This window comes from Mchenga conophoros, linkage group LG10, assembly GCF_057382185.1.
Source record: "Mchenga conophoros isolate Kocher_MC1m ecotype Shallow Benthic linkage group LG10, M_conophoros_male_GT1.1, whole genome shotgun sequence".
Lineage (NCBI taxonomy): Eukaryota > Metazoa > Chordata > Actinopteri > Cichliformes > Cichlidae > Mchenga > Mchenga conophoros.
This window is the reverse complement of record NC_140535.1, coordinates 8564572-8577457: the sequence shown is the minus strand read 5'-3', so window position 1 is coordinate 8577457 and position 12886 is coordinate 8564572. Positions and strand designations below refer to the sequence as shown.

Below are 12886 nucleotides of genomic sequence, written 5' to 3'. Positions count from 1 at the left end.
TAAATGGTTTTTAGTCTTTAGTAATAAAGTAAATCTATAGGACTGCAGTTGCAATAAAAGTGAGGTAACTAGGATGACCAAGCACTGTGCTGTAAGTGCCACAATTTGCTACGTACACAAATCAAAATCTTCTGCAAGCTAACACAATGGTCCTGGAACAAGTCTTTCCCTATAGGTCAGATATCTTTCAAAGTTTATTACAGAGAGGTGTTTTAGAAGCTGTTTCTACTCCTTAATTTACTCCATTTATTGTTGCGGCTGACCTAAACAAGTGAATTTCTTTAGTGGAAATTCTTAACCTATTTTAGCCAGCATGAACTCTTTCTTCTGTATCAAGATGTCCTTTATTTTCTTGCCAAAATGAGAGCACATTTCACGAGTATGATATGCTTTACACATATTATCTTAAAAGGCCACAAGATAAAGCCATGCCTGTTTGGAAATGACTGCAAAGAAAATCACTTTGTTTGCGAGTGACTTTTTGCCCTTTTTATTGAATACAAACAGGAACAGAACTACTACAGAGCTAGTTAATACCTGGTATAAATGGCTACCTGCAAGAAATAACAGCACTTTTTAAGGATAATCACAAACAACTACTGTATACCCTTTATAATCCACAGAGCTGAGTGGATTATCTCACTAAATATGAGCTCTATTGATTGTATGCAGTCGAGTGACTGGATAAAAAGACCACCAGGCTGCATAGCATGCAGGACCACACACCGGCAGGACAAACATGCTAAATATTTTGGAGCAAAACCAAAATACTCCACTGGACTCTTCTGTTACAGTGTGCACTAACGTGAGATGACAACAAGTTTAAGGAGAGCTTTTTAATCCATTAAATCCATGCAAACAGTGTAGTAATCTCGATCTGCTTTCATGTGTGCCGAAACAAAGAAGGAGAATATCAGGATGAAGAGATGAAGTGCTTCAAAACTAACCTATCAACCGTTAGGCTAACTTACTAGATACAGATGGTGGTTTTCAAATGTAGCAGCCACATTAGCTAATGGTGTCAGCTTTAAAACAACTTTACTGTATAACTATAAATTATATTTCATGTAAGACTGTGTTGAAATTTCACATATTTATATCATATTACCATTAATATATGAACCATGTATAAAATAAACAAAAAAACACAAAATGCATGAAAGCATTTTTTCTGATTTGAGAAAAAAGTGATGTACTACACATCGTCTTCACTGCTGGTACCTCGTGAGTTGGGCTTGATTTGTGCGGACTGAGATGGGTGTCAGACTTGGGCGTGAGGTGCGTGGTCTCTGACTTGCTAGAGGAAGAGCCTGACTTGCTGACGCTGATGGTGGGCAGCTCTCGATGCTTGGTGACAGGCGATCGCTCCACCCTGGATAGCCCTGCAGCATGAGGGGTAGCCCCCATGCGTAGTGCAGTGGCCACATCTAGCAAGAGAGAGAGAGGCAGAGGATAATCCACCATCTAGTGAACATACATCAGCCCTCTTACTGCATAACCTGGTTGAATCCACGAGCAGCTAGGCATGTGAAGTCACTGGTTGACATGCAGGGGGCTCAAGGCCTGAACATGGCTGATTAAAAAGAGGAAGGAAAAAAAGTCCTATCTCCATCTGTCAGTGGTCACACTATAAAGACAACATGTTTCACACGAGGACTGTTAAGAGACTTAACGTGCTCCATGCTCCACACACTGACTGTCTCATGCTATGGTGAGAGTAACAGATCAGCTCTGTTACGGTGCTGGACTGTTAACGGTGACCGTGCAGGTAAGATGACAGGTCAACGCATGCGGTGCTTTTGTAACACTGTCCAACACATATTATGAGTAACAGAGACGGCGGGCATACCAAGTGGGTCATTGCCCTCGGGGCAGGAGACAGTGTCACCTCCCTCGAGACTCCAAAAGGCTATTTCACCTAGAGTCACCATATCCCATGAGCCACCAGTGCAGTCTAAAACACATGAACATTGTAAGAGAAAAGGGTTGGATATACACAGTAGGAAAGAGTTGGTCTAGATTTGCACTATGTATTTGTTGCTGCTGGGATTGAGGTTACATTATAACACACAAAGGTGGAAAAAGAGAGAATGTCACATTAAGAAGAAGGACTGGGTATTGTGTATTGTGTCCTTATTGTTCAGAAGACAATGATAAAATATCTCGAAATTAAAATCTGGAGAGATGCATTCCTGATCATTATATATATGGATAATTTTAAAGAACTCTTTTCTATAAGTGGCTCAGTGCTCTTTACCAAGCCATCATCTGTGTCCACTACACCAACTACGATTCTATAACATGAAAGCAAAATTATTGTTAAACAATGATTTGGCAAATTATCTTGAAACAAGACATAGTAAGTCAGATTGTTTGATTTTCCTTTTGGTCATTAAGCAAGTGAAGTGAAGCAACCACTTACCTCGCTCTGTAGTCAGGCCCACCCCGTTGGTCAGAACCGACAGGGTGGGGTTGTTGAGGAGGCTAGAGCTGGCCAGGTCCACCTTTGAGGCCTGCATTCGAAACTTCTCCAACTCTTGGGACAGCAGGCCAAACTGTTCGCTCTGGCTTCGACATTTCTCCTCCAGCTCTCGTACCTTCGACTACACAGAAGGCAGAACCAATATAATGCACACAAACAGTGCCAGTGTGACTTGTGTGAGAGAAAATCCACCTTTCAACACTATTAGATGTGATGTCCTCAATTTGTTAACCAGGTCATTTCAGGTGGAACTGTGTGATGTGTTACCATACTTTAGGTTTCTTCTGGACACACTTTAACCTGATGTCTACAAGCGAATGAGCTTTGCCTAAGTTAGCAGTACAGTGTGTGAATGTTGGGATGTGAGCGGTAAGGTGGATTTTTCCTTTTAATCAGCAATCTATCACCGTCAGTGTCCTGCAGAAACCTTCAATGCAATTAAATCAATTTCCTTAGAAACTATGGAAAAGCTTTTTATGATTAGGGCCACCAGTGTGTGAATGTGTGTGTGAATGGGTGAATGACTGAATGTAGTGTGAAGCGCTTTGGGGTCCTTAGGGACTAATTAAAGCACTATACAAATGCAGGCCATTTACTTTTGATACATCTGATTTCTTATGTTTATGACTGTTTTGAAAGATGGACAAATAGGACAACAAAATGTGGCAAACACAAATGAATGCATGAAATAACGTAATCCACAACGCAAATATGGGTTTCTGCAAGACAGACAATGTTACAAGTCCCTACATCATTTGTTAGAATCTGCAAAGACAAATGACAAAGACTGGCTGGGTAAATGGAAAGGAAAAAGGGAGGCAGGCAAAGGGGGAGGGGAAACTGGAGTAAAGTATTTATGAGGTGTTACATGTTGCTTCCATTTAACACTCTGCTTGCAATCACTTTTATGACAGCGGGGTAATTTGGCAGAACACTACTTGCTTCTGTCTTACTGGGTTTCTAAATGTAGCTGATTTCACTTCCGGTTGCGGTGGGAGTTTCCTGGCAGGCTGATCTGACAAAAGCCTTCACACGAAAGTGTCTGAACAACATTTCCTGTTAGTGCTCACCTACGCAAAGCCTGTAGTCGATTCTTATCTAGCTGCACTGAGCTGGGGGGTAATGAGTATTAAAACACTGACGCAAATCATTTGTAAAACCTCAGATGAATACTATCAGAAATTTACCAAATTTCCCGGAGGAACCCACCCGAGGGATTAATAAAGTTTTATCTAATCTAATCTAAATGGCAATGAGACTATTTGCGTACATGGAATAAGATTAAACAACCCGATAATTGTAGTAAGTGCTGTCAGTGCAGCTGGGAGTGATAAATGTGTTATACACATACACTAACCCCTAACCCTACACCCCATATGAATGACCTGATTTAAATGCAAATCGGTAACCATAAAAAAAATAAATAAATAAAAGAGAAACGCAACAGCCTCAGATGAGCAACTGTTCACAAGTGAAGCATTTCTGAGGGGCTGTTTTACACTAATTAATGTTGAATAGAGTTCCATCAATTTCAAGGAACTAAATAAAAGCAACTGGGGTTTTGGTGGTTCTAAGGACCAGGGCTGGGTGGAGGTCCTGTTGAGGAGAAGATAAAAAGCTCTTGAACACGAGGTTCAAGAAATACCTGCATGCAGTCCAGTGTACTCTGCTTAGCAAAAAAGGCACAAAGCACAAAGAAAAGATGCAAATGCATGTGTGTGAAGCACTGAAACTGGAAAAGACTAAATTAAATATTAATAGAGTAGAAACACAGCAGTCAGAGTCCAGGTCAGCAAGGAAATCCGCTCACAAGCCAGAATCACTAGAATGTCTCTCAGCCCATAGCAGCCCACACACACCCACACACACACACACACACACACACACACACACACACACACACACACACCTCATAATCTAGCAAAAACTGTTTTTTAACAGAGTGAGTAAGGCCGGGTGTTTTGTTGGCAAGTAAAACATGGGCTCTTGGGAGGGAAAGAGACTTTCTCCTGTGATGCTTTGGTTTAAATACAGACAGAAAGTGAGAGAAACACAGCCAAGAGGAAGGAAACTAGGCATTTTGAAAACAGAGCAACTATACTCTACCAGCTCTCTCCGCAACACGAGCTGAGTCAACTCCTAAAATAAAATACACACTGCTTTAAGTAACAAACTCTCGCAGCAAAATGAACCGTGAGAAATAAGGAACACAGACAACAGGAATGTAAAGTCATCAACTGTGGATGATGACATTTTTGATTTTTTCCCTCCTTTTTTAGTTTCTTTTTTTTTAATGTTCAGCATCAGCAGCCAATCAGAGGCAGGGGGATTTCAACTGTCATCTGCTATCTGGATTCATTTTGAATTCTTACGCTGACACAGAGAGCAAGCACAAACGTCACAAAGCAGCAGAAGAGCCATCTGTTCAAACGGTTTTCAGGCCTACTAGAGCTACAAAAATATAAGTACTTTCTGCCACAGCTTCTCAGCCAGGTGTTTAGATAAGAATAAAGATTCCAGTAAATTATAATTCCAGGCTTCTTTAGAAGAATGAATCGTCTTTTGACCTACTAAAAAAAGAATGAAATGTCTTTAAACCTACTAAAAACCTGGTGAGAATTTTGCTCTGTTTTAAAAGACAGAAACACTTTATTCAGTGAATTTAAGCTGAAAGGAATACATTAGTGTATGTCACATAGAGACATTTTTTCTTGTTACTCTTTAATGCTTCACTCTTTTGTGGGACACTGCCAGCTTTGGATTTGATCCTAAGTCCTCCTAAATGCTTGAAAGCACCTCAGGGCTATGCAGTCTGGCAGTACAAAAGCGTGGTCTGGCACAGAGTTGTTTTACTTGCTTTTGTGCTTCCCCGTGCAGACATAATAGTGTCACATACACTCACCTCCAGCATCTGAACCACTCCTTCATGCTCCCTCTTGGCGAATAACTGAGCCTGATGATTAAAAAAAACATTCAATTCACGGTAAACTTTCATCATAAAATTCACTTTCACAGCATAGCAAGCAGCACTGATAAAATTCTTTATTGGTGCCCAAAGGTTGCCCCCTGCTGGACAAAGTGCCCCATTTTTCTTAACTACACTGAAAGTAACCCACAGGCTATGAGAGCATGACTTTAGCAAGATCGAAACCAAAAAAAACCCCCAAAACTCAAGGCTGTATTTCTTACCCGCTGTAACCTTTTGATTTCATCCTGTTTGAACTTAAGGATAGCCAGTGCTTGCTCATGTTCCAATTCCAGCTGCTGCCTTCGCTCGGCGACCTCTCGCATATGCTGTTCAGAAGGAAAAGAGTTTATCAGCAGGGACACTAAGGAGCAAAACTGACAATAGCGCACCAAGCATCTGACTCAGATAGTACCTTTAGGACCTGCTCTAGGTTCTCCAGTTTGGCACGGAGTCTCTGGTTCTCCTCGAGAACTGAATTGCGTTGAGCGGTCACTTCAGAGAGATCTTCCCTCAGCTCCTCATTCTCAGCCCGAGTCTGGGAAATAGCAGCAGGTTATCCCATCATAGCATTAAGATTGGTTATCACAACTGTCAGTGATGATGACCAAAAACATGATTTTTATACACAAAATAAAACCTATATATCTCGAGCAGCGTCACCGACCTGGTCGAGCAGCTGTGCCTTCCTCCTGAGGAGATCTGCCTCCTCCTTTAGTTGCTCATTTTTGCCTCGCTCATCCTCAAGCTGGCTCTCCTGTTCCAGAAAAACACAAAACCACACTCATACAAACATGCGGAAATCCACGTCTACCCCTCTGCTGTCATTATGTCCATCGCAGCTGTGCTTTAAAGAGAGTATGACAGAAGGAAACAATGGAGCACAAGGTTCACTTACCAAATCCAGACATCTCTTCTGTCGCTTCTTTACTTCATGCTCAAGATTTTCACATTCTTTTCTTTTCTTGCTCAGTTCACTTTCCTGAAACAAGAGAAAAAACAAGGATAGTTACACTTAATCTTTAATTTGGAAACTCAGGTCAGGCTTTAAACTAAAACTCTCAAAATGCACATAATATATCATACAAAAACATAACAATAAATAGGAATCATTTGCATCATGTACATTTTGCAAAATGGGATACAATCCTTGCAGTTTCCATAGTGACCTCTGACAGGACAGCAATGAGGCATTACAAAGCTTAGCATCCTTTAATTATTCTAAATGCAGCTTACATGCAGGAGCAGCATAGGAGAAATCAGCTTATTTCACTGTGGCTCCAGGACCTCAATCAAGCATTACCCCTGTGTTTGTGATGTGGGAGCTACAGGACAGAGGCTAATTGCAGACCACCAGCAGCTGACTGGAAGAGACACTGTACTCTCACCAGGGATGACACAGCAAGACAATAAAGATAATTAAACTACAACCTGTGCTCTGATTTTCTTGATTGTGTTTGAGTTGCGTTCTTTTGAAGGCCTGACTAACAGTCACATTACAGCTGGGAAGCTAAACTACCACATCTGATTGTACTGTGTGGAATTCAAATACAACATGGTCACATTACAAAAACATTTCTCACTGAGCTTCATTGTCACACTAAATGTCTTGTCTCCATGGTGAAGACTACCGCAGGTATCCTTTGATTCACACTTTTGTTCCTTTGTAACTTCCATTAGAATATTTAAAGCAGCTATGCCACACATTATAAATATGAAGAAAACAAGACTTTTATTTTGAAAAACAGATGCAACAATGTGACAAGGAGGGGAATTTATTCTTCAGCACGGGGTCCTTTTTCACTCTAAAAATAATGATATTAGCAAGATCATCCTTTCAGAGAATGTTACCTGATCAAAACAGATTAAGTTGCCTGTGTCACTCTGTTAAACTAGAAAGATCACAAAAATTCTTTCCTGTGCAGAGGTCACTTCATCTAAAGTTCAAGGATCAATTTGACAATAAGGGGGAAGAAAATAAAGTTTTGTAAAACATGGACCCAACATCTATCTTATTTCACTGTTAATTATCTTATTAGGATAACACAACTCATAACATAATATGATACTTATTGCTTTTTTTTTACAGTCCCAATCAAAAGTTTAAGACCAGTTGAAAAATGGCAAAATAAAATCATATTTTGCATGGTTGCATCTTAACAATGTTCAAAGTAGGGCTTCAACATGCAACAAGAAGAAATGGGAGTGAGAGAAAACATTTTTTGAGCATGCAATTTATTGAATGAAACTGGCTGTTTTACAGCTGATCAAAAGTTTCCCATATGGAAAAGATATATATAAATCTTATAAAGTTTGTATCTGTCTTGTGTGAAACTTGTATGAAAAGCATACAAGAGTGAAAACAGATAAAGATCTGTGATGGCCAAACCCGTGGCCACACTCTAAAGTCGGTAACTTTTGTATTTTCATTCTTCATTTGAACATAGTAATATATTTTAGTTGCCAATAACTTTATTGATTGGTTTGGATACATTGGTTCTATTTGTAAGCACGCACATTTAGTTTACTTATGTATTCATACTACTTCATTTCTTTGCTTTCTGACTAACCTTTGTCTTTTTATTTCTTACCTGCCATCATCCCTGGGAGTTGCTGGACAAAAGATGGTAGCCAGGGTTTGAAACCATTAAATATGAAGGAAGATAATTGGACTACACCACCACTTCCTGCTGAAGGGGGGAATGTGTGTTTTCTTTACTTTAAAAACAAAGTATTTGTATTTAATTAAATATTTAGGGTTTAATGGGGTTTTTTGATTTTCTTCTTTAGTGTTTAGTTTATTAACAAACTAGATTGTACTGCATTGTTTGTGATTTATGATTGTGTTTGTTTGTTACCCCCTCATGTGTCACAATGGTCTGATCAGCCATTATATATACCCTTGTATGTCATTTCATGTTTAGGTCAATTATGTATGTTTGAGCAGTCATTTGGTCTGTTAAGTTTGCAGTTGTTGCTGGAGTTCAGTTTTGTTTCTTTGACCTCTTTTATGAGCTCAACATTTATTACTCTTGTGAATATAATTTTTGGGGGTTAAATAAATGGAAACTATATTTTTCTAATAATTCCTGGGACTCCTCCTGTTTTTCAACTCGGTCCATCACAAGATCCCTTGAAAAATTATATAAATGAAACTTGTATGTTCAAAAAGCCTTTCCCTTTTTGAACGTGGTCGGGTTGTTGAACTGTATAAGTAGGGTCTCTCGCAGCGCGCCATTGCTGCTGAGGTGAGATGCAGTAAGACAGTCATTTGGAATTTCTTAAATGATCCTGAGGGTTATGGAACAAAAAAGTAAAGTGGAAGACCCCAAAAAATTTCAACAGCACTGAGCAAGAGGATCCAATTGCCTGTCTGTCAAGACACTGGACAATCCTCGACCCAAATTAAGGCTGTTACTGGTGCCGACTGCAGCCCTGCAACCATCAGATGGCATCTAAGTCTGAATGGCTTCAAAAACAAAAAATATCTTCAAAGGCCTTGTCTTCTTGAATGGCACAGAACAGTTTGGAAGAGGAATTATCAATGAAATCTGAGTTTCTGTCACATCAGCCTCCTAAGACAGTCTCCAAGAAAAGAAAGGCTTGTTTGCTCTATGGCACACAACTGCAATGTTTAAACTTTGCTAAACAACACGAAAAGAAGTCCGGTGAAACCTGGAAGCACCTCCTTGGTTCAGCTGAGACTAAGATGAAATTGTTCGAGTCAGGACAAACACAGTGAATGCACAGTCCTGCCATTAACACTCTGAGATGAGTGTGCAATAACAGTTGAGCTGAATGTAAACATTATAGCCAAATGTTGGCTGACAAAGATGACTCTTTGTCATCCTCAGTCTTCTGGCTGAGGAGGAATAGTCCAGGCTGATAATCACACGAGGCTTCCCAAAGAAGAAAAGAGTGAAAACCATCACAGGGACAGGAATGTTACCCAACTTTAAACCAATAGCTTATCAATGACATATTTTCAAAAAGGTAGCAGATAGCAGGTTTAAAAATGTTCTCTGATGAATGGCAGAACAATCCATGCAGCACTTAAGGAATGTTGGTATACTGACATATTAAAAGGTAAAGTGAAGTAAAGTTTGTCACTTGTGTGAACACGTGACACATGCACAAGTGACCTCCACAAACAAAACAAACAATCACACATGTCATGTAATCATATCTTGTGGGGACATCTAATTGACATAATGCTTTCCCTAGCCACTTACCCTTACCATAACCATAACCCACTTGTAACCCTGTCACTAAAACCACATTTTGAGTCTCAAAAATGCCTTCAGACTTCAGGGGACTGGAATTTTGGTCTCCATAAGGGCTGTTCGTCCCCACAAATATGTGTGTGTGTGTGTGTGTGTGTGTGTGTATGTGTGTGTGTGTGTGTGTGTGTGTGTGTGTGTGTGTGTGTGTGTGTGTGTGTGTGTGTGTGAACACACACACACACACACACACACTTGAATAGCAATACAATACATCACCACCAAAGTCAGTACAATAAAACCAATCATAAAAAAACAACAGGTATTTACCTTCTAAACAAATAAAGATATCTGCACCAGTAATTGACACAGAAGATGATGATGATGATAATGAAGGAAATTCAGCATTTAAGGAGGACCTACGGCCAATGTGTTATTAATTGTATGCAAATACTTCATAGTCAAACAGGATCTACAGGCCTGCAGGCTAAAGATTAAATTCTCTTTAAAACAAAATCTGCTACCATCCAAGCAGGCCTGTGTGTTCTTCTTAATGCACAGTAGTGCACTTATGACAGTGCTACATTAGCATGCCAACATGCACTCAATGACAGTGCTAGTGCTAGCATGCTAACATTTGCACTAAACACAAAGAACAGCTCAGCCTGAGAGTACTGCCATCTGTTTTGGCGATATTTGGTGACAAATCAAAGCATTAAGCAAATTAAGATTATGACTTAATGATGAAGCTAGATGAAAACAAACTAAGGAATTCATTCTCTGGACAAGATCAATATCAATGGAAAATTCCAAAGCACTCCTTTCCATATCTGTCGAGATATTTCAGTCTGGACTAAAGCAGTGATCTGACTGTTGTCACTAGTAAAGCTAAAAATATTACCTGCATGGTGATCACCTTCTGATCAATCTCAGTGTTTACTCTGCTGTTATGATATATTCCACTGCCAAGATACCACTTCCTCCTTGGACTAATAGTCACTTTATGAAGAAACTAGTTATGTATGGGGTAAGGCTTCACCAGCTATTTGTCAAACAAAACACTGTGGAGAAAACGAGTGAACTGAACTCAACTGAATAGCCAAGTTGCACTTTACTTACATATATGAATTTAAAAGAATTTAATCAATGGACAAAAAAGATTTGTGTCATCAATTCAGTTTCCATCCAAATGTGATTTGTTTTGTGAGGCAAATCTTGACCACTGACCGACAGAATATAATCAGTTTATTGTTGAATTAAAGTAAATGTTTGTGTCAAAGGTAATGAAATTGCCTTCAGCTGTTCCTGATATATCACATGTAACTTATCTGATGTTTTTTGTCCAATATGTTGCATTTTTTATTCTGAGAAAAAATGCAGAGCTGAAGGAAATAAGGTCTATTTATGCTTTGTATCCTACTTGAAGCATCAGAAAGGGTGATGTGCTACTTTTCCAAAGGACAAGATCAAAATAATCCCAGCATTACATAACAAATCTGACTGTAAATTTTCCTTCAGTGGAAGTCAGCTCAGTCACAGCACTGATATCCTTGCTTCAGTTTCAAATAAAAATACAAACATAGAACCCTCCCTATAATTACACTCAATATGTAGATTTAGCCAAAGGGAGGTGTGTAAGAATGACTTTGGAGACAGGGAATGACTTGAAAGCCATTCAGGTGACATCTAATAACAGTCTGTATTACTAACTCTTAAATATCAGCAAGCAGCTCTATTATGCACATAGCATTTGAACATGATGAATATTTAGCAGGTTATTAAATACAAACTGCTTTGTTAAGATTTCCCATCTTCATTAAGACAGTAAACTGACATTTGCAACAGAAAAGGCTTGCTGGTGGAGTAAAGTGTCCCTTAATTTACAGTGTAATGATTGGTCTGAGAAAAGGGAAATGAAAACTACAGTCCTCTTCACTTACCAGAAACTGTAGATGCTGCTTCTCTGTGTTTTCCTCCTTATGGGAGGGGGGCGGGCTAAGGCCCAGTATGGGCGTCACTCGCAGCCCCGACTCCTCTTCTCCGGGAGCTCTCTCAGACCTGGATGGAGCTTCATCTAATACCACACACGGGGTCTCTCCTACAACCTGAGAGACAGGAGGAATCATTCACTTTACATGTAAAAGTAAAAAAATAGAAAAAGAAGAAGAAAAAATACAGTTCTGACACAGCTACAGAATGGGGAGCAAATGTATAACTGTCAACTGTTAAGTAACCTTTACACTCGCATCCCCCACTGTGAAACAGGGATTATTAACAAGCCTCCTTCCCAGTGTTCCATCTACAATCAATGAGTAATCCAGGGGGATTCCCTCTGGCTTCCAACAAGACTAGAACACACTAGCGGGAAGGCTGTCCTATCTAATTAGGCTGCGTGCAATGACTGGACTGTTTCACAGCAGGTTACACTTCTGAAACAGTCACATATTTATCCTCATACACTGTATGATCCTTCTAATGAATATCCAGGTGGGGGGACAGGCTAACACTGGTTAAAGGTTAAGAGTTGGGAATCAGTATCTAATTTTAGAGCAAACCTACTTATGCCTAGAGAACTGTGCTAGTGTAGCCAAGGCCAGGACCCAATAACAGGATCAAAGGCGCTCTGCCACGTGCAGCAAAAGGGATCTCTCCTTTACAATCTCTTTGCTTTTACACTGGAAGACTATTACTATAGACATTAGACGCACCAGTTTAAGATAGGATTCACCTGGGGATCAGCAGACTACTTCAGGAATTCATATGCTGTATGAAAAACATTTACAGCCACAAAAAACAGTAAGATCTATACCATATATCTCTCTCTCTCTTTATATATATATATATATATATATATATATGTGTGTGTGTGTGTGTGTGTGTGTGTGTGTGTGTGTGTGTGTGTGTGTGTGTGTGTAAGATTCTGTTTGAAAAAAAGTGTTTTTGCTTTTGATTTGTGCAAAGTTTGCATCAGCTGTCTCTAGAGAAGAATGATGTGGTAGTATATTCACAAGATGAAGATGCTCTTGGACCTTATTATGTTAAGAAACTATTCAAATGAGATAAGGGTGACTCTTGCCCACAACCGCTGCATACGATAACAAAGAAAGTGAGCTAAAACTGAAACCAAATGATCTCCAGACTCGTCCATCATGAACAGAAGCGTTCCTGTTGTAGTTTCACTAAGAACTATGACAAGATTATGATAGGACCTTCGCCTTG

The 12886-nt window shown here is 39.6% G+C and overlaps 1 protein-coding gene across 9 annotated transcripts in view; it reads right to left on the bottom strand.

The window, feature by feature from the left end:
* Nucleotides 1-12886, bottom strand: part of tspoap1 (TSPO associated protein 1) — a 76407-nt gene that overhangs the window by 18219 nt on the left and 45302 nt on the right. For 5 of the 9 annotated variants that reach the window (XM_085288358.1, XM_085288361.1, XM_085288362.1 and 2 more), the window contains 10 exons: nt 11608-11772; nt 6346-6429; nt 6115-6204; nt 5863-5985; nt 5672-5776; nt 5385-5435; nt 4589-4621; nt 2423-2603; nt 1850-1954; nt 1222-1427 (listed from right to left, as the gene is read on the bottom strand). In XM_085288358.1, coding sequence (XP_085144484.1) covers nt 1222-1427; nt 1850-1954; nt 2423-2603; nt 4589-4621; nt 5385-5435; nt 5672-5776; nt 5863-5985; nt 6115-6204; nt 6346-6429; nt 11608-11772 — 1143 coding nt within the window. Of the gene's footprint in view, nt 1-1221; nt 1428-1849; nt 1955-2422; nt 2604-4127; nt 4149-4588; nt 4622-5384; nt 5436-5671; nt 5777-5862; nt 5986-6114; nt 6205-6345; nt 6430-11607; nt 11773-12886 lie in introns of all 9 variants that reach the window. The other 4 variants (XM_085288357.1, XM_085288366.1, XM_085288359.1 and 1 more) reach the window with 3 other exon arrangements.